The sequence below is a fragment of the Labrus mixtus genome, chromosome 1 (genome assembly GCF_963584025.1).
Source record: "Labrus mixtus chromosome 1, fLabMix1.1, whole genome shotgun sequence".
Classification (NCBI taxonomy): Eukaryota; Metazoa; Chordata; class Actinopteri; order Labriformes; family Labridae; genus Labrus; species Labrus mixtus.
Window position 1 is genome coordinate 8,683,897 of NC_083612.1, and position 24,132 is coordinate 8,708,028.

The following is a 24,132-nucleotide window of genomic DNA, read 5'->3' on the forward strand; positions in this document are numbered from 1 at the left end:
CCTGTTCTGAGCAGGGCTGAAATAGAGAGTTTTATAGGCATGATCAAATACAGGATCAGAGTGGATTTAGAACAAGAAACTTCACACACATGTTTTTGGGAGCTCTGAGACTTATTTAAACTTGTTGAACTGGAGGAGAATATGTCACCTTTAATGTTCACAATATAATTTAAAGATAAGCTCAAAAAAGTGTATCTTTGAAAATCTGAACTTCTGCTTGTTTTTCTTTCATTAGCATTTAAGAAGAAATTCAGTCCATCAAGTTTGCAAAGTGTAATGTGGGTGAATCTGATTCATCTGTTTAAAAAAAAAAGATGTAAGGCGCTATCATATGTCTCCGTTTGGTGGTTTATCTGTTCTTTATCGATTTAAAGCACACAAATGAATTGAGGCTTTTATCGTTTGATCGGAAAGTCTTGTCTTGAGATTGTTGACTTTTAACACTTTTTTTTTAGCTTGAGTTGAAGCCAAGAGACATTTTGTCAATAAAATCTCAGATAACATGGATTACAAAAGATTCCTTTTCAGTGTCTTTGTCTCTCCGACCTCGCAGTCAGCAGATTCCTATGATTGGAAGACTTAAAGGTTTACCTGCAAGACTGATAGGTCACGCCTGAGTAAGGCAGCTAATCTCTTAACCACACCAAGATAAACACAAAGATTCAGTGAGGATGTGTGAAGCAATATTTTCAAAAGATGGGAAAAAATAAAAACCCTACAGTTGACTTCAAATGTAGTGATCAGGAAAGTGAAGACTAAAGCTTCAGGTGGATTTCAGGCAGGCTTAATGTACAGGGCAGGCTGATGTTAGTTTATACCATTTTAGGTAAATTAATCAAAGCTTGATTAATTTAATCAGCGTTGATGAACATCTGGTGCCGTTATCTGTCTCTGCATACTTTGAATTTGTGATATGAAGTTCAGACGTCTCCCTGCTCTGATTAATGTGTGTCTCCATCAGTCGTCCATGATGTATTTTTACACCACCTAACTTATTCTTCAATCGTCCTTCTGAGGTGTCTGGTAAATAATTCTAGATATATTGTAATAAAGCACTGCAACTGAGTTTATACTTTGTATATTTCATCATTTCAGCAGAAAAACTTTCCCTTTAATCTAAATTTAGAGTTAAACCGAGTATGATATTTAAGTACAGTGGTTTAGAGAATTTATTGATTTTGAACAACAACAAATAAACACATGTTGATATGATATTCATCATGCTTAACATAAGTCATGAAACATAAAATAAAAATAAAAACAGAATAAAACCAGTAAAGAATGTACCAACATTTTAGCATCTGCTTTTTTTAAATTTGTGTTAAAAAAAAGAAAAAACCTTCACACATTCATTTCATAAGACAGATGTTCAGGAGAGTTAATTGTCATTGAAAACATAGAGGTAACCTCCTGCATGCTGTCTAAGTTGCAAACAAACATTTATTGGCTGTGGCTCAGTGGTAGAGTCAGTCGTCTCTCAACTGGAAAGTTGGGGGTTTGATCCCCAGCTTCTGCAGCTACATATCCAAAGTGTACTCGTGGGCAAGACACTTAACCCCATGTTCCTCCCGCTGCTTCATCGGTCGTGTATGAATGGGATTAGTCAGGGATGGGCAACTGGCGGCCCGGGGGCCACATGCGGCCCCCATCAACCCTCAAGGTGTCCCTCAGAACAATTTTTACATATCAATTAATTGGAAACATGAAGAAAACATGACTAAATCTGCCATGAAATCATGAAAACCAGAAATATGTCCATAATAATATTTGATCACTGGTATATGTTGAAGTTAAATTTGAGACATAATTGATTGGAATCGTTTTTGTATTCTACAATTTGGCCCTCTAGCTGTGAGAATTAAATGAATGTGGCTCCTTGCTGTGACACAAGTTGCCCATCCCTGAGATTAGTTAATACTGATGGACACTGTACATAGAAACATCTGCCATCAGTGACACATATAATAAAAAAAGAGCTTAGATTTAAGAACCAGTTAAAGTTACAGAGCGTAAAAAAATGTGAATTCCCCCAAAATAACAAACAAAATATCAACCAAAAAGAAAAAAAAAGAAAGGAAATAAAAGGGGTTTAATTTGCCATTTAATCGAGCTGGTGGAGATCACGGAATTTACTCTGAAGGATTCGTACCGGAAGTCCCGCTATTCACTGACCAGACATCCGGGCTCCAGGGGGGGAGGAACGAACACACATCCTTGTTAGAGGAACACATGTGACCATGTCAGACTTCAGAGCGTGTTTCACTCACACCTTTCTCAATAACAGTGTGTGTTAAAGCGACGCCGGCCGACTTTTAAAGCTCAGAGGAGTCTCAGCCATGTCGGGCGCGTTAGCACGGCTGCTCTTCTACCCGACATTAACCTACAATGTTGTCATGGAGAAAGTGTCCCTCAGACGCTGGTTTGACCGAGTGGACGACACCGTGATCCTGGGAGCGCTGCCGTTCAGATCCATGACAAAACAGGTCAGACTGCCTGAACAGGAAATCCTCTTTCACCTGCAAACACTGAACACAATCCTCTTCTTCTTCTTCTTCTTCTTCTTCTTCTCTTATGTATAACCATGAAGTCAACATGACTGGTGGATGTATGACTTTGTTTTCACTGCATGTTTTTTTTTTTTTCTACTGTAGGATCCCGGCTCGCTTGTTTATGTGCATCAAAGGTCATTTCATATTATTTATACCAACATGGTTTTAAACTATGATGAACAATGGCACGAAATGGAATTATGAAGCTAAGTCGTAATTTTGGTTCATTAATATTTACAGTCTTATGATTGAGCCATAATGTTGAAATAGTCGGTTACTATGGCAACACAATCAGAATCAGCTTTAATGGCCTGGTTTGTTTACAAATACACGGAGTTAAGTTAACATCAAAAGGAGTATATCGATTAATAAACATATATTTAGTTCTTTAATTGACATCAGAATTACATTAGACGAACCAGATGAGTTATTTGAGTTGTTCAGCACTGTGGTGTAGTGCAGGTATATCCAGGTGTATGGAGTATACCCACTTATTTTCAGTCTCCATAAGGTATGCCCACTTCTAAATCTCTTTTGATTCACACCATTTAATGATTTATATTCAGTAGTTTGCTGCAATTTTTTCCTATAGGATGCTGAATCCCTCCCTACTCTGTCTCATTGACTAGAACCCAACGTACTAATGAATGTGCATGAGTAAAATAATAATAATACAAGGACAACAAGAGATGCAATATATTCAGAAATTAATACATATATGAGTCATGAATCAGTTTTTCTTTCAACACAAAACCAGATAAAAAAAGATGATAATAATAAAGCGGGGACAGGGCAGCTCCACTCTCTCTCCTTTTCTTGACTGTTTCTTTGTTTCTCTTCTCTTGTTCCATGTTAAATTAACACTTTGCTGTGTTTGAGGTTTCATTTCAGTAGTTTAAGTAGATCACATGATGACGTCACTGCCTGCAGCCTCACGGTCTCAGTGAGCTCGTCTGTTAAAGTGTCGTCCACTCTGACGACGGATTTCTTCCTTCTCTCTTGTTCCAGCTGGTAGAAGCAGAAAACGTTCGCGGTGTCATCACCATGAACGAGATGTATGAAACCAAATATTTCTGCAACTCGGCCGAGGTGAGTTAACGTCGCTAGTTTTTACACGTAACATGTTGAAGACTCAGTCAGGCTTGTGTTTATTATAGGATTTATAAATATTCATTAACTTAAAAAAAACAAGTTCCATCAATTCTAACGTGGCTGTCTTGTGTTTGTGTCCAATGTTCTGCAGAAGATCAGTGATCTGTTTAGAGCAGACATCAGTTCATTATTGATCAGTTGAAGTCTTTAAGTGTCTGTTTTCAGCTTCTACATTGTGGGAATTTTCTGCTCTTCCTTTTTTAAAATAACACAAGTTAACTGAATATCGTCGGTTTATTGACTTTTAGACCGATATGGGATTTTTAGTGCAGATAGCGATATACCTACCGATGTATCGGCCGATATCTTTCTTAAATCTATGTTCGGTCTGTAGAGATGTATAGATTTAAATACACCCATTTATTGTGTTAGTCCCTCAAATACAGTTATCAAAAGATTTATAACGAAGACAAGATGGTCACTCTACTGACTTCTCATGTACATGCGTCACCCTTTTACACCCTGGAGAGCGCCCTCTGCTGGCTGATTAATCTAATCTGAAGATATGATTTTATGTTCTGGGAAATTATAACGGACTCATAACTCTTTGTCTTTTGCATTTTTGAAACACAATAATTGAAACATGAGTCTATAACACAAACTGCTGAATTGTTGTCCGGTGCAGCCTGAGAGCTTTAGACGGGATAGGACTTAGAGAGCTGTGATTGACTAGAAGCCAGGCAGCCATGGAAAACATGGCGGATTTCCAGGTCAGTTCATTCGAGATGTGTTTGGTGCTTGGCCTTCAGGAGTGGCAGGCTGCAGGTGTGGAGCAGCTGAGGTTGAGCACCGTTGATCTCACCGGCGTTCCCAGCCTGGAGAATCTGCACCGAGGAGTGGAGTTTGCCCTGCAGCACCGAGAGCAGGGGAGCAGCGTGTACGTCCACTGCAAGGCCGGACGCTCCCGCAGCGCTACACTGGCTGCTGCGTACCTCATCCGGGTCAGTATTTCACCACGGGAGGTTCAGCCTGAATTTATTTACAGTGTAGGACCAACGAGGGTCACATTCACACTGGTGTCATCATCCAGGAGATTCTGACATTCTCCGTTTTTTTTATCCCATGAGTCTTATTCAATGAAATCGATTGTGTGTGTTTTTCTTTTAACCCGACAGTTACACTGCTGGACTCCTGAGGAGGCCGTTCAGAACCTGGCGTCTGTGCGGCCGCACGTCCTGGTGCGCTCGGCTCAGCTGGAGATGCTGAGGAGCTACTACCAGCAGGTGTGCGGAGAGTCCAGCTGAGAGAGCGGAGCAGAGGGTCCGACCTCGTTATGATCTCAGCCGGCAAAGTGGACTCAGCGCCTTTTTTTTTTTTTCCAATTGACACAAATCCTCCACGTTATTGTGTTCAGTCACTGAAGACAAAATGCCAAAACTAGTCGTTTGTTTTACTACAAAATTATGAAATCTTATTCTCAAGAGCTTTACTGGAGAATGGCTGACATCGATTCAAATCAAGTCCGGCCCCCGTGTCCACCTAGCGTTTTTTTCTTAGCGTCTTTTTCAATTGTTTTCAATGAAGCGTGAGCGTTCACAGCAGCAGGCGGCTGCCCAGAGAAGAGACTCGAACACCCAGCGTTTTTTTTTTTTTCCGACCAGTCCGCCCATTTGTGAGGCTGCCCTGACCTCTTTGAGTTGAATTCTTTTTGTACTTTTCAGAAATACGCTGTTGACGTCACTGGTGCTCTTTTCAAAATCTAAAATATTCCCTATAGAATCGTGCCTCGTATCCACATCCTCTTTGCTCCGCGTCTGATCGGGGAAAAAAAACGATCTCAGATATAAAACATGCGGCAAAAAGTAACGGCGCAGTGTCGGTCGTACAGCTGTCATTGTCAACAGACTGTTGTCATGGAGACGGGAAGGCCGCGCAGCGCTTTTCTTCTCAGCGCACAAATGCTTCGTGCACAGCCAAGCACTTTTCTGCCTGGAAAAACGCTGTGTGGACGCGGCGCCTCAGCTAGCAAAGAAAAGTCATTTTCTACCAGTGATGTTCTAAAAGATTTGTTTCAATCTGTCATCATACAAAAGTTCAATTTCTCTCCTTTAATTACCTGACCATCAGATTTCCTGCTTGCTGCTGGAACTCATTTCCTCTAAGTCTGCAATTCTTAAAACTCAAACTACATTCAGGAATGTTTCAAGTTAACACTCGGAAAGTTCTCCTGACCTCTGACCCCTCTGAGTGTTAGCTTAGCCTTAGCTCTGTTTCAGACTCAAATCCTTTGCAATGCCGACTGTGATGAAAACATGAATAAATAAATAAAAACTCCAGTTTGAAGACGTGTTGCAAACTGGCTGAATTCAGACTTCAGTGTTTCAGGAGGACGATACTTCAGTTCATATTTCTGCTATGAAAAAGTTACTTTTTATAAATATTGTATTTCCAGATTCTGGTGTTTCCTCGTACATTTAAAAACATTGACAATGATTTGAAATAAAATATTTGTGAAATAAATACAGTCTAATGGCGTCTCTTCTCCTTTATTTTTGAGCATGTTGAGGAAACTTTCATACTGCTTTTTCATATTTCAGATCCAGATGTTTAAATATTTACTGTGCGTTACCTCTCTCATGTTTTAAGTCACACATGTTGACTGATTCCTCTCCCTCTCTTTCCCCTACTTCTTTCTTCCCCTTAAACTTTTATTCAATGAGAAAATGAACAAAGATGAAATAATCAGACAAAAATCAAGACAGAGAGATTCGTCTGATGTCTGCTAAAACAGTTCAACATTGAAATCAGGGCTCCACATGTTTCTACGTTCCTGCTTTGTTTTATCTACTTGTTTTTAAAAGAAAAGATATTTTCTTTTTTTCGTTCTTTATACCTGTAACTTCTAAAAGCCTCCTGTGGAGAGGTGCATCTGGGACTTGAGCATGTTTAAACGTTATGTCACCAATGTTACAGTATGTCCACGTTAAATAAACACAACTAGATTTAATGAAAAGGTTGTTTTTTTTGTGGAAAACACTTTTTATTTAAAGAAATCTTGAAGTGCTACAGAGTCAAGAAAACATAGTCATGAATACAAAAGCATGAAAGGAATCAAGATTAAGAGATAATGAGCAGGCAGAGGAATTAAGAAACATGAGTATAAAAGTGAGACGGAAACATTGGGAAGGTTCAGGTACACCAGGGGTGGGCAACTTGCGGCCTGGGGGCCACATGCGACCCCCATCAACCCTCAACGTGGCCCTCAGGTCAATTTTTACATATGAATTAATTGGAAACATGAAGAAAACATGACAAAATCTGCCATGAAATCATGAAAACCAGAAAAATGTCCATAATTATATTTGATCACTGGTTTATGTTGAGTTAAATTTGAGACATAATTGACTGTAATTGTTTTTGTATTCTACAATTTGGCCCTCTGGCAGTGAGTATTAAATGAATGTGGCTCCTTGCTGTGACCAAAGTTGCCCATCCCTGAGGTGCACGATGCTTTATTGGCATGAATGGTAACAAACGTTATTGTAAAAACTAAATTATGTTGATGTATCTTAATGTATACATTTATGAATAAATACATATAAACATATACTACCTGTTTGTCTCTTATCAGGTGGCAGTCATTTACAAATAGTGCAGCTGAATGTATAAATTGTGGCTCTGCTGCTGTTAGGAAGTGATGAAAGATGAGAATTAAAAATCAGCATTAAAACAAGTAAGTGCCTGGAGATCTTAGTAAACGCTTAGCCTCATTATCAAGGGATTTGTGCCTAAATACATTTGGCAGACTCCTCCTCCTGTCCACCAGGGGCGACAGACCGCTCCTGACCACCAGGGGGCGACATACCGCTCCTGTCCACCAGGGGGCGACAGACCGCTCCTGTCCACCAGGGGGCGCCAGACCGCTCCTGACCACCAGGGGGCGACAGACCGCTCCTGTCCACCAGGGGGCGCCAGACCGCTCCTGACCACCAGGGGGCGCCAACCCGCCAACAGTCTCATTTCAGTCCGAAGAAAACAGCAAGCGGAGCAGACATGGCGGCGTCGTTGATGCGGTTTGTCCGCGGAGGACTTGGACGGAGTTACAACAGTAAGAAAGACTCTAATCTCCTTTTAGTTTGCGTGTAGTGTGTCCTTCAGTGTGCTGTCTTAATCTACGTGCATCTGCGTACCCGTGAAATCCACACTGGTTTATTTCTAACAGTCAAACGTGTCTGGTTTGACCTTCGAGCTAGCTAATGCTAATGTTAGCTTCATTCTGCAGCGGGTTGAATAACGAGCATGAAAACCACACAGGCATCATAATGTGAAAGTTTACTGATTTGTAATGGTTAAATGAGGTGTTATTGGTGTATATAGGACCAGGGGTGTTTAATTTTTGGTGCCAGCTGATGTCATGTCCTCCGCTGCTGTAGATTCAGGTGTTTAAAGTGTTTAAGGTGTTTAAGGTGTTTAAAGTGTGTTTTACTCCGGGTTTGACTCCTTCCTTGCTTTGTTCAGTTGCCAGGAGTTCCTGTGTCCTCCAGCAGCAGAGCAGGCTGCAGAGCTCCACCACAGAGACCAGTCGTGAGTACACAACATGTCTTACTGTGTGTTTATGTAATTCAAAAGTTGAATGCAGTTGCCTTCTATGTCCTTAAATGTTTGGTTTTACCCAATATTTACAAATGATCCCTGCACTCATGTTCACTTCATATGTCTGTCTACTCGCTGTTATATTGTATAGTTTCTGCTTATTATATGTCTACACTCATAACTTATATCAATACTGTCCATTTATGACTCTGTTTTTGCACATTTACATTTAATCTTCCTGTTTAAGACTAGTAATGCTTAGTTAAATCCTGGTTGTATATATTCACATTCTTAGTTTTAGTGCTTATTTACTTTGTATTTAATATTATATTGTGCTTAGATTTGCTAACATTGTGTTTTTTACTCATATTGTGTGTTTGGATAACCTGCTGCTGTAACGCCACAATTTCCCAGTTTAGGATCAATAAAGTAATTCTATTATATTCTATTTCAAGTAGTAGATTTATAGATAGATACCACAAAACTTCTATTTACTTCACTCTATGAAAACAAAGCTCAAACAAAACTCGTGCACAGCCCAAGATGGGAAAGACTTATGAAATTGTAAATGTATACCAGAAAGATTAACTCAATGTGTATAAATTTAGGATGTCAATTTAAAAAAAATAAAAAATAAATCATTTAGTTGATCTTGTTTTGTAGGACAGCATGCAAACCTGCCTCATGGCCTGTATACATAACAGTATACGGCCCCCCGTTTTTCTTTTTTATATTTATTTTTGTGCCTTTATTGTAGAGATATGATAGTGGATAGAGTCTGAAATCAGGGAAAGAAGTCATTTAAGGATACCTTTCCGATAGAAAAGGACAGCTGTCATTAAAAGTAACACATGAACACCAAGATTCCTTCAAGTGTTTGTGTCGCCATGTCGGCTTGTCCCCCCCAACGCTGTAAACCTAGGGGAAACACTGCATAATGAGTATTATGTTGTCTTACTTGGACAGATGATTTAGTAGTAAATCTGTTTTTTTGTGTCTTGCTGCTCTTCCTCCTTATTTTTAATTCCTCAAACAAACTATTTTGACACTTTATATTTTGGGGCCTCTAATTGAGACCTGCCTTCATATGTCAAAACATACGGCAACATTTAGGCTAGTCAAAGGGACTGGGCCTTAAATGGGAGGGGCTTAAAAAAAAAAAAGTATGGTAGAGAAATAAATAGATAGCAGTGTTTCCTCTTTTTTAACAATTAGGGGTGGTGGCCTGGTCCCCGGCGGGGGATTGAATAAATGTGAGTTCTGTGTGATTAGAGCTGTCGTTGTTGAATTGTCCTCTTTTCTTTATGCAGCCACCGTCAGGCCCAAGGATGCCGTCACTCACAACCAGCTGACAGCGTTTGGGGAGTATGTGTCCGAAATGATGCCCAAATACATCCAGCAGGTCCAGGTCAGTTCATCTGCTTCTTTATGAACATTATATACTCGAGTGCTTTTCACATAATATGCAGCCCTGCAAATTTCAATGTGTTGCAATATTTGTCTTTATACTCATGTTACGTGTAGTTTAGCAGAATCACAACATCAACAAAAGAGCAGAGAAGAACATACTGGAGAACAGGAAACTTAATGCAGCTGTTCAATTACGTGCGCAGAGATCGCACCGGTGCATACAGTCTGTGATTGTGCATGGATTGCAGGGAATAAACGTCACACCCTCCCACTCTCTCGAGGGGAATTCTTCGGATTTTTTTTATGCCGTTTATTTTTTAGAGAAAGAACAGTGGCTAGGGTCATATATCGTGGGAAAGGAGCCACACGGCCGCCTGCTTTGAGGGCTATAGCCTCAGTACATGGGGCGCGCAACCAACCACTAGTCTACAGGCGCCCCTAAGAACTCAGAGATTTTATCATGCTGTGTTCTAACATCAGTTCACTCAAACTTCATGCAGAACAAATTGAGACCACTTGAGCTAAATGCATTTACTCATTTGGATGTGTAGGTGACCTGTTATAATGAGCTGGAGGTGATGATCCATCCTGATGGCGTTGTCCCTGTGCTGACCTTCCTGAGGGACCACACCAACGCCCAGTTCAGGAACATGATCGACCTGACGGCTGTCGACATCCCCTCACGGCAGAACCGCTTTGAGGTAGCTGTCACACCACGGACACACAGACAGAGACTGATTCGGCTTTTATTCTTTCTACACTTTTTTTTACTTTTCTTCTAACAATATTTCTGTGCTTGTTCTGGTACAATAAGATGCATTTAAGTTGTCTGAATGTTGTTGATAATGTGTCTTTGTTGCTTCACAGATTGTGTACAACCTGCTGTCGCTGCGCTACAACTCCCGTATCCGTGTTAAGACGTACACAGATGAGTTAACCCCTGTGGACTCTGCTGTGCCGGTCCACATGGCTGCAAACTGGTACGAGAGGGAGGTGAGTCAGAACCTGCAGGCCCAGTCTGAAGAGTCAGTATTTATTTATTTGAATCCCACGTCAGTCTTTCTCAGTGGGGACTAAAAAAAGGGGGGAAAAAAATCTGGGTTCAAATGACTGACAGCAAGTTTTGGATTTGTTTCAGTAGATTGTTTCATCCTGCAGCCATGAAACAGTCTGTGATGGCTGCAAAATAATGTTCAGGGGAAATGAGACAACTTCAACTCAGTCAAGTTTGTATGTATTGCACATTTAAGACAGCCTCTGCTGGCGCACTCACACTAGGCCCAGTTGTCCCGTACCGTGCTAAAGCCAATCGCCTCATCCAAGCGTGCTAGGGGAAGTGTATCGTGCACTAGTCAAATGAACTGGACTTTAGAGGTGAAGCGTGTGAGTGCGCCCTAAGAGATGCAGGAAGAAGAGAAGGATAGAGACAAACAGAGCGACAACAACAAAGAATAAGATCTATTTATAGCTACAATGTCAGTTGATCAGTGCACCTTTTTAAATTTGTTATAAAAAAACAGAATTCCTCTTGAGCGAGTCAAATAGATTAGCTGGAGTAATTGTGTGTGATTTTGGCGTTTCTGTGTGTTTTGCCAGGTGTGGGACATGTTCGGTGTGTTCTTCGCCAACCACCCAGACCTGAGGCGTATTCTGACCGACTACGGCTTCGAGGGTCATCCCTTCAGGAAGGACTTTCCTCTCTCGGGATACGTGGAGGTGAGCGCTGACAACAACACGTCTGCCCAGTGCAGCTTGGTCTGTTTTAATCTGCCTCATCGGTGAATTAATCATTTTGTTTCCTTCCAAAAATAAATGCAGTAGTATTGGCATGGTGTCAGTGAGACTGGCAGGATGGAAGCTGTGCCCAGACGTTTAGTCTCAACCTCTGCTGGAGCCTGTGTTTGTGTTTTTTTATTCAATTATTTATAGAGCTCATGGTAATGAAGTCAGGACTCCCACCGGCCCTGAACATATCCTCTATAGTTCCTGCCAGGAAAGGATAATTTATCCTCAAAGTACTTTCAGTAGTACTTTAAGTGCATCTATTTCCTTGAAGGAATAAATAATTCAATTAGCCTCTTAGATCTGGTTTTAAAAATGTATCATCTGGTCAGGATCTCATAAAAGAAAAAGCTCCTTGTGGATTATTTCTTGTTACATTTTTGAGTTTTTTTTTAGTCTTTGGGATGCATCAATGATAACCTCAAAAACCCTCAAACTGCTTTGAAGAGATGTAAACATGCATTCATATTGACAACTGACGCGTGTCTCCCTCCTCAGGTGCGCTATGATGACGAGGTGAAGCGCGTGGTGGCCGAGCCCGTGGAGCTGTCGCAGGAGTTCAGGAAGTTTGACCTGAACACGCCCTGGGAGGTTTTCCCGGCGCACAGGGAGCCCAAAGACGCCCCGCCCAAACTGGAGGCTGGAGAGGCTCCTGAGAAGAAATGACGTCCCTCATGATTCATCCCCACGTTCTGTCTGTCCGAGTCATTTTGGGATCCCCCGCCCCCCAACTGAACAAAGCCACCTGAATATTTATGTAAATAAAACTAAGAATAAAACAATCCTGAAAAGAGATTTTTTAGTGGTGCTGTAAGTTATCTGGTCAACTGCGTGTGTACACCTGAACTTTACCCCTCTAAATGTGACTCCACATTTCATCCCTTACAACCTTCTAAAATCAGCTGCTGATATTTCAGCGTCCTCTTTTCTGGTTTCAGCATTTCAGTGTGTCTCCTTGCTGCCTGGATTTCCTCCTGATTAGGACCAGTCGTCATGGTTTATTTTGCCTTTGTCAGATAGGAAAGATGAAGAGAGACAGGAAAAGTTGGGAGGAGAGAGTGGTGGGCGACATGCAGCAAAAGGCTGACAACCGTCGCTGTGAAGAGGACTACAGCCTCCATACGTGGGGCGTGCGACTATCGGCTCCCCGTCATCGTTTATTTTGACAAAGATTTTCTAAACTTCAGGCTAAGAAAGCTTAAAGAAAAATAGACCTAATAAAAAGAAGACAAGGGGGTGTTCACAATTTTTGGCCATTTATTTGATCAACTGAATCATTCGATCGTTTGCTAAATTGACTGAATTATGAATCATCATTTCAATAATTACTAAGAGTCTTTAAGACCTATAAAAACTTTCTCTGTAAAGCGTACATTTGTGACACATGCTGGATAATGTCACTGAAACAGCTGAAAGAGAGTAGGCAGGGTGAGTCAGTCAGATTATATTAGATAGGTGCCAAATATGATGATAAGGGGTGTAAGCGTGAAGGATTTAAATATATATTTTTTAATTTCAGTTGGACTTAAAAACTAAAGTAGCAGCCAATCCTCTTGATTACATACAGATATTTTTGACAACAAAACTGAGCGGTAGTGTCATCAGTGTGTGAATGTGTGGGTTTGACTTGAGGCATAAAAGCGCTTTGAGTAAACAGAAGACTAGAAAAGAAATATACAAGCTCAAGTCCGTTCACCCTTTAGCTTATCCCGTGAAAAGAGCAAACTTCCAACAGTGAAGTCTTCATGTATGATATTTAAAGCAAGACACCATTATCACAGTGAAAACCTTGTTGAGAAAAGTTTCCTTTTATCCAGTAAGAGGGTTAAATCTTAAAATGTTCGCACTTTAGTTGAGAAGTATGATTGTTTTCCCTCTTAGCAGATCTACCCATACTGACCTTCCCCAGCAGGTGGCACTGCAGCACGCGATGTAAACTCAGGAACGTGCAGCAGTCATTTCTCTACCTGCTGATCGCGGGGATCTTTAACTTCTGTCTTTATCTCGTGTCAGTGATTGAACAACAGCTCGGTCTTTACTTTTCTGTTTTTTATTCAGTCAAACATGTTCATTGAAGCATTCAGTTTACACCAAAGAAATACTCAAAACATTTCAAAGAGTCAACATGATCCGGACTACTGAAAACAACACGTGGGTCAACAAGTTGTTTAGTTTTTCTTTTACTTATGTTTCCATCATTTGGTGTTGTTGTTTTTCCCGTTCTCTTTGGCTTGTATGCAAAGATTAAGAGGCAACAACTAGGGGCGTGTCATTAAGTCTGTTTGAATATCATACATTAAGCCTCATGTCTGATTTAACTACTTACAGTAATATTCACATGTTAACTAAACAGACAGGGCGGCACCATTAAAATCCCTGTGGCTTAATTTAGTTTTAAATTTAAGGATTTAAAAAACTCAACATAATGTCCAAAGTTACAATTTTACATACTTAAAATAACTGCAGGAAAAGTCCTGCACACTGCAACTCATGTATTGGCAATTATTCAGTACCAAAATGTTGCAGATAAATGTATTTTTTAAAGTTTTTCAGTTAGCAACACAGTCCCAACAGAGGGCAACAGTGACTGCCCACTTTTTCGGCGGCTCTGTTTCCGGAAGTAAATTTCCCCTTTCAAATCCTCCCTTGATTTTTCACTGAATTCTTAAATCAAGAGATTGAAGCCTGGAACCAAGACAACCAGCTACCCCAAAACATATGACTGTAGTTAATTTAATTTGGCGCCAAAACGTCATTAAAAACTGAGAAAAAGGCAAAGGTACAGGACTGTGTACATACTTTTCGTCCGGAGTCCAGGAACTACACATCCCACAATCCATTGCAAATTATATAGTTTCCTCTTAAAAGTAACTTTTGTCGTTGTTTTAGTGTTTATACTGTTAATGCAAGTGTTAATGAGTTTCCCAGCTGGAGATCAATTAAGTTTTCTAATTAATATATCTTGCAGTTTGTATTTTGTGAGTATAGGAAGGTTATTAGTAGCCTACATTTCGTGTTAGGTAACTAACCAGCTAGCCAGCTAGCGAAACTATCTGTTTTCGCATATGACACAGAGAGGCGGGAAACAGCAAGCTAAACCAATCAGAGACGTCGCTGTGACACTCTATGATCGTGGGTAGTGTAGTCCTTTGCCCCCATATCGTGACTAAATCTTGTTTTTCTTAAAACGAGGTTGATATCATACCAACTTGTGTCTCCTACAAGATCATAAACCATCGTTTCACACTCAGGTAGCTTGTAGTCAGCCTAACTTGGATGGTTATGACATGGCTAAAAATCATGTCCGCTATGAAGATCTTTAATAGGATTTTTACTTCCGGGACCACACTGTTGAGCCCTACGGTTGATTGTAACACAAGTCCTCCCCTCCAACAAGACATATAGCTAATTATAGTTCAGGTATTTGGGGTGGCACCCGGGGTGGCCAATCAAATTTTAAGGGGGGCCCATGCCACCATCCTTCTGGACACGCCCCTGGCAACAACCAGGAAGTATTTCATATTTAACAATCGACCCACGTCTGCTCGACATAGTTTCTAATACAGAATGATCGATCCGTCACCAGTTCAATCAGAAATAAAGAAGCACAGACCAGAAACATCCAACATAATGTCAGGAACTGTACAGATAAATCTCTGGATGACAGTTAACAGGCGCAGACTGAGCCTGTGAAGCTGCTCAGACATCTTCATTATTTTTTTTTTTAACTCACTGCAGTTTCAGTTACATGCATGCATATCAAAAGTGCTTCTGACACCATAGTGAATGAACTCTGTGTTTTCATAACCAGCTTTCACCTTCACACACCGGTTTGTCGAACTGGGTCAGCGCCGTCTGAAGGTGAAACTGAAAGCAGAGCTCCTGTGAGGCTGGGATGGAGAAACCACCAAAGGGTCCGACTGTGACAGAATACATTACGATCTGAAATGAGGCACAGTCACAGTTTAATTTCATACTGTGAAAAACGAAATTATCTCATTGTCCAAAGTGTTGTCACTTTCCGAGAAGTCAGTGCAGCCGCGGAGGACAGGAAATTGTCGATTAGTAACAGTGTGAGGAGAGAGAGAGAGTCCTGCTGAGAGTGTGACTCCAGAGAGTAACTTTCTCTTATTAGTTTTTGGAGAAGGTGTGAGACCATTTCCCCGCTGACGATGAGATCACAGAGAGGTGACAGAGAAATATTCAGCTTTCCAGACTTATCCTGAAAGTATTAGATAGATTTTTTTAAATGTTTTTTTACAGATCATAGTACATTTCTTATTGTGCTTTTCTTTTCTTTAGTGACTCTCAAGGTGCCCAACTGATGCACATCAGGCTGCAGACATTTACTTGATGAGATTTTGTTATTCCATTAGCGTCAATATTTTATACTGATCAGTTGACGGTGATGATTGTGAAAGCTATGAACAGAAAGGTCATTATTCCCTTTGTTGGGCCAACGTCTTCAAGTAAATGACAAACCTAAATATGTCCACATTTTCTGGGGAATCCCTGCAACCTCTTCAAGGACCCCTCAGGGTCAACGGACCCCGAGTTGAGAAAGCTTCTATCCTGCATCAGCTCTTTTAGAGTATTACCTTCCACAAGCTTTTTAAAAAAAAATGCTACTTAGGTTTAATGGAAGCTTCTTAGCATGACACGTGTTTTAAAAAAACGAACCTGATGGTTTTCAAAGTCTGTTCCAGGACCTGCAGGAGTCCTTTCAGCTTGAGACCCCCTTCCATAGTCGTCATGACTTCAACATGGACATATTAAATATTTTTCTCCTGCCAGATAAAGTCTTAAGAGACATTGGAAGCTTGTGACTTATTTGGAGGACCACTTAACTTATCAAACGTATTACAAGTCATTTTGTGCTTGTGTGAATCTGGTGAGTATAAAACCACCGTTCACTGTGTTTAAAGGCCCTGACACACCAAGCAGACGGCAAAGAACTAGTGGAGACAAAGGCCGACTGTGACTCAGGGTGCCTTTTGCCTTGGCCAAAAAGTTGCACTTGAACACACCGCAAAGACTACAGCTGACGGCCAACCACCACATACATTCTGCTCATGCCTGAGAGGAAATAACTCTCCATGCCAGCAGGCGGCGGTAGTCCTTCGTTAGGATACGAGAAGAGCATTTTCATGTCCTCATGGATACTACAGCGGCATGCTCAAGGGGCTTTCCCGAACCTGTGTCGAGAGCTGGAGATAAATGAAACCTCGGAACATTACTCTCACCGACCGAAAAAAAGGAAGACGGGGGCCGACGGATAGCGATGGAGCGGGACACACCGCAAAAACTAGGGGCGACGACCGCTCACCGACGGTCCAATTAGGACCCACGGCCGACGATCTCCTTGATGTGTCAGGGCCTTTAAGCCTCTGTTTTGGTCACCACCAACTCAGGGTTTGTATTTGGAATCCCCCCAGGAGGAGCTGGAAAACGTTGCCGGGGAGAGGGGAAGTCTGGGTTGACTTCCTGCGCCTGCTGCCACCGCCACCCGACCTCTGATAAGTGGAAGAAAATAGATAGATGGATGGAGTTTAAAATGTCCTTTTTCAATCCTTTCAGCACAAAACACAAAAAACTGAATTTGGTCAACATATTACAATGTGACTTAATTAAAGTGGAAACAGAGCTCTCTTTCTGCTGAGTAAGTAAACAGCTCACTGGTGTGTTGAGACCACAGTTCATATCAGAATTTAACTATTCCAGAACTCTCATCCAGTTAACTCTGATGAAAAAGTAAATGTCAACGTTAAATCACTGCAAAGCATCACTTCACATGGTGCCTCTGCAGCACAGTCGGTGATTTCATAAAGTCGAGGTTCATCACAATTTGAACAGCGTCATCTTCCTCCGGGCGGCGTGAAATTAAACAGACATGCATATTACAGCGGGCCCCCGAGAGAAGCACTTCAATTTCCCCCGCAGTGGTCGCCATCTGAAGAAATGAATTAAACGCTGCTCAAATTAGAATCAAATTACGGTCCAGATCTCAGCAGGCCCAGAGGCGGCATGTGGTCAACAGTCGGTATACGGGATGGATATGCAGTCTGCACTCTTTGAACAGAAATGTGTCGGTTCGTCCCGCTGTCCTCTGCTCCCGCTGTGGCCGAGAAAACGCTCAAGAGTGAAGAGAAGAAAAACTCATTTTGACACAGAACACACTGCATATTGTTTTCACATGCCTCCAAAGACATAAAGAAATATAAAGACTTTTTTTTTTTTTTTTTTAACACACAAGCAGAAACACAGAGTCAGTGACGAGGATAACAAATGCGCTTACAGAAATATTTCACTGTAAAATCAAAGTTCTGTGATTACTCCCTCGCCTCCGTGTCAGTTAAAACTCATATGTTGGATTTTTACACTTTCTGATACCACCTAGGGGGAAATCTGGGATTTCTTATTTTACACATTTTTCATCTAAAGCACAGGATCGCTCCGAGAGATTGCTCCAGCTGGTAGTCTTTAAGAAGACGCAGTGATGGCAGCAAGGCTAGTAGTTGTTTAGTTCTATAAATGTATATTTCTGTAAGGATTATTTTCTGTATTGTTGTCGGACATTAACAAAAGTGAGCCTGTCATTGGCATCATAAAGCATCTTAGGAGATGGACTTGGTAAATGGACTTGAGCTTGTATAGCGCTTTTCTAGTCTTCTGAGTACTCTACTACTTCTGACGCGCTTTTACACCGCAGGTCAAAACTACACATTATTAGATAGTAGAGGCTGCTCTGTAAAATGACCGTCTGAAGTAACTAATCCTATTCAAACATATTCAGATGCTGCTGCCGCCAGCAATTCAGGGTTAAGTGTCTTGCCCAAGGACACATCGGACATGTAGCTGCAGGAGCTGGGGATTGAACCCCAAACCATTTGGTTGAGATGACCGACTTTGCCAACTGAGCCACAGCCGTGCCGATCAGGCCAATTTGCTCTGAGGATTATTTTGTAGTCATAACAGAACGTCTTGCAATCACCAGCTGAAGCAATCTACTGGAGCAACTCCAAAACTTTTTGTCCCACTTAGAAACTTTCCCCACAACGTCTCAAAAATGGGGCCAAGACGGCTCCAATTTAACAATCCTGGCTTACTGTTCAATAAAACAGCATTCAATTTGTTCTTAGGGCTGATAATTAGACTGGATTGAGTCTTTGTTTTCACTTTAAAGGGGAGTTGTTGGCTGTAAGTTTTGGATCCGTCATCCTTCCATCAGAGGATGAAAAGATGCGTGTCCACTTAAATCACGGTGCACTGAAACTGGGCAGAGAGGAGTCTTTGAGCTGTAAAATAGATGGAATCATTTCCGGCGGTGGTCATTCCCACTTAATTGAGAGTTACGCTGACACAGAGGAGAGCAGGTAAGGACTGAATTTTCATTTCAGAGTTCACGATTGCGGTCCTTCAGGGTCCACATTTGAGTGTGATGAAGTTATTTCCTGGGAAACCATTACCTGGGAAATGAAGAGATTTTCATTTAAGCTCTGCTCTCAAGGTTCAAGGTCTCTGTGACTTTGCAAAGGAATTCATATGAAGAGGAAGCTTCACAGAAAACATTCATGATGAGTGTTTACACACAGTTCATAATCTGCCCAGCCACTTTTCTGGACTCTGAGACTTTTCCCACTTTGCATGAATTCCTCTGACAATGTTCAGTCTGTATCATTGTGTGCTGCAGCTAGGGTTTCTTTTCTGACTGGCTGCCGGTGGCCGTGTTGGTGGAGGTGGTGGTTGTGGTTGTGGGGAAGTCTGGGTAGACCAGGAAGCCGGTGAAGGTGATGTACTTGGCGTGGTTGCTGTAGGCCCCGAAGCCGTCTCTCTGGTGCGAGTAGAGCCAGACCGTGTCTCCGGGTTTCAGCGACAGCATCAGGCTCTGACTCTGCAGAGCTTTCTCCCCCACGCTGTCGTCGTAGATCATCGCCTGCACCTCCAGGTGGTTCTTCATCAGCTTCACGGACAGCGTCTTCTGCGGCAGCTTGCCCACGTTGAAGGAGAAGTAGTAGGCGCCGGGCACGCGGCAGGTGAACAAACCCTCGGTCACGTTGAAGTCCTCTCCGATGTTGACAAAGGCGGTGTCGAAGCTGACTGGCTGGTGCTGCGGCAGGCCCACCTGGTTGACTCCCACAATGCTTTGGGTGCGTCCAACAGAGAAAGCAGACCTCTGGTCATCCTCCTCCTCATCATCCTCATCCTCCTCTTCCTCAGTATGTTGCACCCTCTCCTCCTGCGTGCCTCTTGTTGCAGACACGTCATGCTCTGTGCCCTGGTTATCGTCTGACAGGGGGTTGTTCTCATGCAGGGGCTGCTGGGAGTTGGAGGCAGGAGGTCGCTGGTGGTGGTGTGTCTGGTAGCCGTAGGTATCAGGGTAGATGAGGTAGCCGTTGAAGGTGGTGTAGTGTCCGGTGTTGCTGTAGAGCGCGTAGCGAGGGTCACCGTGGAGGCGGAGCCAGACGGTGTCGCCGAAGTCGAGCTGCAGCATCACGCTCTGACTCTGCACCTGAGGAGGGAAGCAGACTTTAGTAACCCACCTGATCCACACCCCAAGGTCGCTCTCACACCAAAACATAACCCGATCGTCCATATGTCTCACAGGTCCTCATTCAGAGGAACGTGTAGAGTAATCCGCTCTGTTCTGCTTTCATTCACCACCACAACGACATGAACACACACTCTGAGATAAGACCCGCAAGGCTTCATAAGCTCTGACATGACAAAAGACCTCTGTTAACACTTCCTTCGAGGGTGAAATCCATCCTGTAACAGCATTCTGTTATTGTTTAGATAAGAGGCTTATGGAAGTCTGTAGTTCAACATTTTGCTGATGTTGAATTGTTGTTCTAATTAGAGGCAACAGTTAGCTTAGCACAAGGACAGGAAGCAGGGGAAAAAAGCTACACTCACTGTCAAGGGTATATGTCTGTGTCTGAAATTACACACACAATACTTGAAGGAAGATTTAAGGTTGTTGTGTTGTTTTAATGGGATAAATTTAAAATAATGAAAATAAAGGAGAAAAACAATCGGCTGGTTGGAGCTCCAGAAGACAAAACAAAACGAAGACAAACAAATCTCAGAGGTCTCAACCCACCTTCCTCTCCTCTCCGGCGTTTTCCTCGTACACGATGGCCTGCACCTCGTTCCTGTTCTTCATCAGCATCACTGACAGGTCTTTGTGTGGAAACTTTCCCACAGTGAAGGAGAAGTAGTAGGCCCCGGGGATACGACAGCGCAGCATGCCAGCTTTGGGGTCAAAATCCCCACCGATGTTGACATACACAGCGTCAAAGGTCACTGTCATCTTGGGCCCGCCCTCCATGCTGTTGGTGCGAGCGACGGAGAACGCCGAACGCAGCTCCACTTCATCCTGCAGACGGGCGAAACCCAAGACACCGCCCGTATGGCTCAGGCACAGCAGGCCAATCAGCACGCTCGCTTGGAGCAGCATTGTATCTGCAGAAACATAAAGAAAAGGGATATGAGCACATTGCTCTATTGAATAAACTAAAACTAGTGTAGTAGGTTGAAAACGCTACATATAAAGTTTTTATTTAAACAGAAATCCCCCTAATTTTTTGTAATATTTTATGAGCCATTCTAATTGTAATGACAGATTTTCACATGGTAATATTCAGTTTACCCAGGAGATGGTGCTATTATGCCACTGTGGATTCCCTAGAGAGACTTTATCACTTAGTCCTGCACATGCGCAGTTCAGACAATAAACGAGCTGGCATGAGCAAGACGCTAAAAGTTTGTCCTCTTATCTAGCCTGTGTAACCTTTGCTGCCGGTCCAGATTTCCCCTAAGTCTGGTGCCGGTAACACTAGCTTAAAAAGTCACCTAGCAAGTTGTGTAAAAATCCAAATATAATTGCAATCGGTGGAGTCGCCCCCTGCTGGCCATTTAAAAAGCAGTCTTAAGCAACTCCAATACAGCGCTCAACAGTGACCACCAACTTTTCTGCACGGCTGTGGTTCTGGAAGTCAATTTCCCCATTCGCATCCTAGATTGACAATTCAGAAAATCCTTACACCAACAACTTTGATCCTGGAACCAAGACAACCAGCAACCTGAATACTCGTGACGATAAAACATTTGATTCAGCACATAAAACGGAGAAAAAGGCAAAGGCTGTTTACATGTTTTTTTTCTGGAAGCGAATGAACTACAAATCCCACAATCCATTGTGATTCCAACAAGACCCAACAATAACGATAAATTAAGCACGCTTCAAATGTTTGAAGGTAAAGCATTGAAGCCCTTCACCTAAACAGACAATAGCCGCATAATTTAAGACAGCATGCATTTGCACATCACAAAGATTCAACAAATAGGCTTCATGCATAAAACACAAACACAGAATCCCTGTGCTGCTATTCAAGCATATCGCCCTCTGCAGAGGAGGTATTAATGTGTCTTTTATTAGCAGAGACAAGCGCTCTTGTAGTCTCATTGTCCTCCACTAATGAAGCAGCAGGAAGCAGACACACACACACACACACACACACACACACACACACACACACACACAGGTGGAGCTGACAGCGCTCTCACAGTATCCTCGCACAGAAACAGATACTGTGTGCAGAGCTTCAGACCCAGAGGAGGTGCTCAGTGCAGTTTATCGGCCTACATGAGGAGAATATAAGGAGAGAAAATATACGACGCAGCTCGAGCTTCTCCTTTATCACCTCAATAATGAGGTTAAGAAGTGGGTCATGTAAGGCTGCTGCATTTTCCGTTTAGTTTTTCTTCTCATACAAAAGGCCTCAGCAGTACAGGTATCTACGGTAAACTGACACTTTACTCTAAGGTACAGGAGTAGCAGGAGGGACAACATGCAAACTCCACACAGAGTCCGGCTCCTGTCCGACGGGGATTAGAACCAGAAACCTCCTCGCTGTGAGGCAACACCACTAACCACAACACCACCGTGCAGCCCATTAAAGCATGGATGGCAGACAATTACTTACAACTAAACTCTGATCAAACAGAAGTCCTTATCTCCGTCCCTGAGGCCATTGTTCCCACTGTTATGAAAAACTTTGTTCCCTATCTGTTCCTATTCTGCGCACTCTATGCATTCCTTTTGGTCAGTCTCTGAAACTTTACCATCATATTAATTGTCCGGGTCGCTTTTGTTTTTGTCTGCATTTTGTGGGTGTTTTGTCATGTCTATAGTTGTGCAGTGAACAGGTGGCCATATATGGACCGATCAGCTGCTACAGACCGGCACAGTGAGTGCAGAACAACTAGCTGAATCCCCATCTCCAGGGCTTTTATCCTGATTGTGCCCGCACAAACTGACAGACAGTGTCTGGTGTTTGTTTTTGAGTGGCGCGTATGAGACAGCGGACATCCTCTGTCTGCGGGAGTTTTCAAAGGAAACCTTACTGATGATTGTCCATGACCTGTCCTGTTTTCACCTGTCCAGTCTGAGCTTTGGTCGTGCATCATAAACGATCCAGTCTGACAGTGTGAGCACATTTTATACTTTAGTCCAAGGGTCATCAAATACATTTGCACAAGGGCCAGTTGTTTTTTCTTGACAGACACTTTGGGGGGGCCGGACTTTAAAATAATGTTTGTACATTATCCTGAAAGCCGTCAAGCCTGGTGTGAGAAAGTTGGTGTCAGAAGGGAAATGTAATTTATCCCCTTTACCTAATGCGAGTATTTCAGCCTTGTGATTTAATTTTTTTGTTTTTTGTTGAATCACCAGATATGATTTATATTCTGAGGGCTGGATGGGAAACTTTGGGGGACCGAATGTGGCAAACATGCCTCCAGTTGATGATCACTTCTTTTGTCTTTTCCTGGTTTACTTTGTCACTTCTCTGTCTCTCTTTGATGCTTTACTTCCTTCCTTTGTTTCCTTTCCTTCCTTTGTGACTGTGAGCCTCGCCCTTATTGTGTCTGCTTGTGTTTTCACCTATTTGCTGGAACTTCTTGGTTTGAGTTCTTTCGGATATACCTCAAACATCTCATGGACTCTGCTATGATGGTAATTTTTTTTTTTACTCGCTTTTGTTCATTTTAAAAATGTCACAGTCCTTCAGTCTTCTTCCTTTGTGAGATAAAAAAAACAATATGCTAAACCCGAGAAACCTAAAGCAAATCATCTCCCTGTCTCCCTTTTCCCCCTCAAAGGTATTAAACATACATTCGATTTGTCATAAAATGTACATTTTTCATTTTGTTTGTGGAGACGGTTTGAAAACATCCCTGGAAATCCTGCTTATGTTGTTTTGGAACAGTTTTGGCAAAGAGGACATCCATGTGTGTCAGACTCATCACTTTATTTACAGAGCTGGTATGAATCAGTGCTCGTCGTGCCGTGTTTCATTCTGACAGCCTCCTCTTCACTCTGCAGGAAGGATTTCATCATCACTGAAAGTAGAAATGTGTTTAGATGCTGAAGATTTTACGACTTCTCTCCGCTTTCACAGTCTCAACGCGTCACCGCCTGGGCCTTCAAGTTATTTACAGTTGAAAACTGAATGCTCCTCTTGTATGTTTGTACCGAATCGACCTCTTTAAATGGAAACTAATTATAGCGCTTAATTGTACTTAAGGCACTGAGGCAGGACGGATCGTTTTTGTGTGATTACTCGTCCCGCTGCAGCAGAGGGAGAAATCCATTCTGTGAGAGCAAACAGTGCTGCACTATTTACTCTCTGCAAATAGTACAACT

At 42.3% G+C, this 24,132-nt stretch overlaps 3 protein-coding genes across 3 annotated transcripts in view; 2 read left to right on the forward strand and 1 right to left on the reverse strand.

Annotated features, from left to right (window-relative positions):
• The first annotated feature begins 2,217 nt into the window (after nt 1-2,217).
• Nucleotides 2,218-6,176, forward strand: ptpmt1 (protein tyrosine phosphatase mitochondrial 1). Its single transcript, XM_061054651.1, has 4 exons — nt 2,218-2,483; nt 3,558-3,638; nt 4,451-4,642; nt 4,817-6,176. Exons 1-4 carry the CDS (start codon nt 2,337-2,339, stop codon nt 4,943-4,945), a joined length of 549 nt encoding a protein of 182 aa, XP_060910634.1. The 5' UTR covers nt 2,218-2,336; the 3' UTR covers nt 4,946-6,176.
• Nucleotides 6,177-7,619: 1,443 nt separating this feature from the next.
• Nucleotides 7,620-12,221, forward strand: ndufs3 (NADH:ubiquinone oxidoreductase core subunit S3). Its single transcript, XM_061054110.1, has 7 exons — nt 7,620-7,749; nt 8,160-8,225; nt 9,545-9,642; nt 10,196-10,345; nt 10,512-10,637; nt 11,241-11,360; nt 11,925-12,221. Exons 1-7 carry the CDS (start codon nt 7,695-7,697, stop codon nt 12,090-12,092), a joined length of 783 nt encoding a protein of 260 aa, XP_060910093.1. The 5' UTR covers nt 7,620-7,694; the 3' UTR covers nt 12,093-12,221.
• A 6,014-nt stretch (nt 12,222-18,235) lies between these two features.
• Nucleotides 18,236-24,132, reverse strand: part of c1qtnf4 (C1q and TNF related 4) — a 30,538-nt gene continuing 24,641 nt past the window's right edge. Inside the window, exons 2-3 of the mRNA XM_061053864.1 lie at nt 20,527-20,888; nt 18,236-19,935 (exon numbers count right to left, since the gene is read on the reverse strand). Coding sequence (XP_060909847.1) covers nt 19,117-19,935; nt 20,527-20,883 — 1,176 coding nt within the window. The 5' untranslated portion in view covers nt 20,884-20,888 and the 3' untranslated portion in view covers nt 18,236-19,116. The remainder of the gene's footprint in view (nt 19,936-20,526; nt 20,889-24,132) is intronic.

Excerpts from the sequence above, each read along its gene's own strand:
- ndufs3 (XM_061054110.1), top strand. The coding sequence starts at position 7,695 with ATGGCGGCGTCGTTGATGCGGTTTGTCCGCGGAGGACTTGGACGGAGT. Across the intron at positions 8,226-9,544 it reads CTCCACCACAGAGACCAGTC|CCACCGTCAGGCCCAAGGAT; the intron begins GTGAGTACACAA and ends TTCTTTATGCAG. Across the intron at positions 10,346-10,511 it reads CACGGCAGAACCGCTTTGAG|ATTGTGTACAACCTGCTGTC; the intron begins GTAGCTGTCACA and ends GTTGCTTCACAG.
- ptpmt1 (XM_061054651.1), top strand. The coding sequence starts at position 2,337 with ATGTCGGGCGCGTTAGCACGGCTGCTCTTCTACCCGACATTAACCTAC. Across the intron at positions 3,639-4,450 it reads ATTTCTGCAACTCGGCCGAG|GAGTGGCAGGCTGCAGGTGT; the intron begins GTGAGTTAACGT and ends CTTGGCCTTCAG. Across the intron at positions 4,643-4,816 it reads CTGCTGCGTACCTCATCCGG|TTACACTGCTGGACTCCTGA; the intron begins GTCAGTATTTCA and ends TTAACCCGACAG.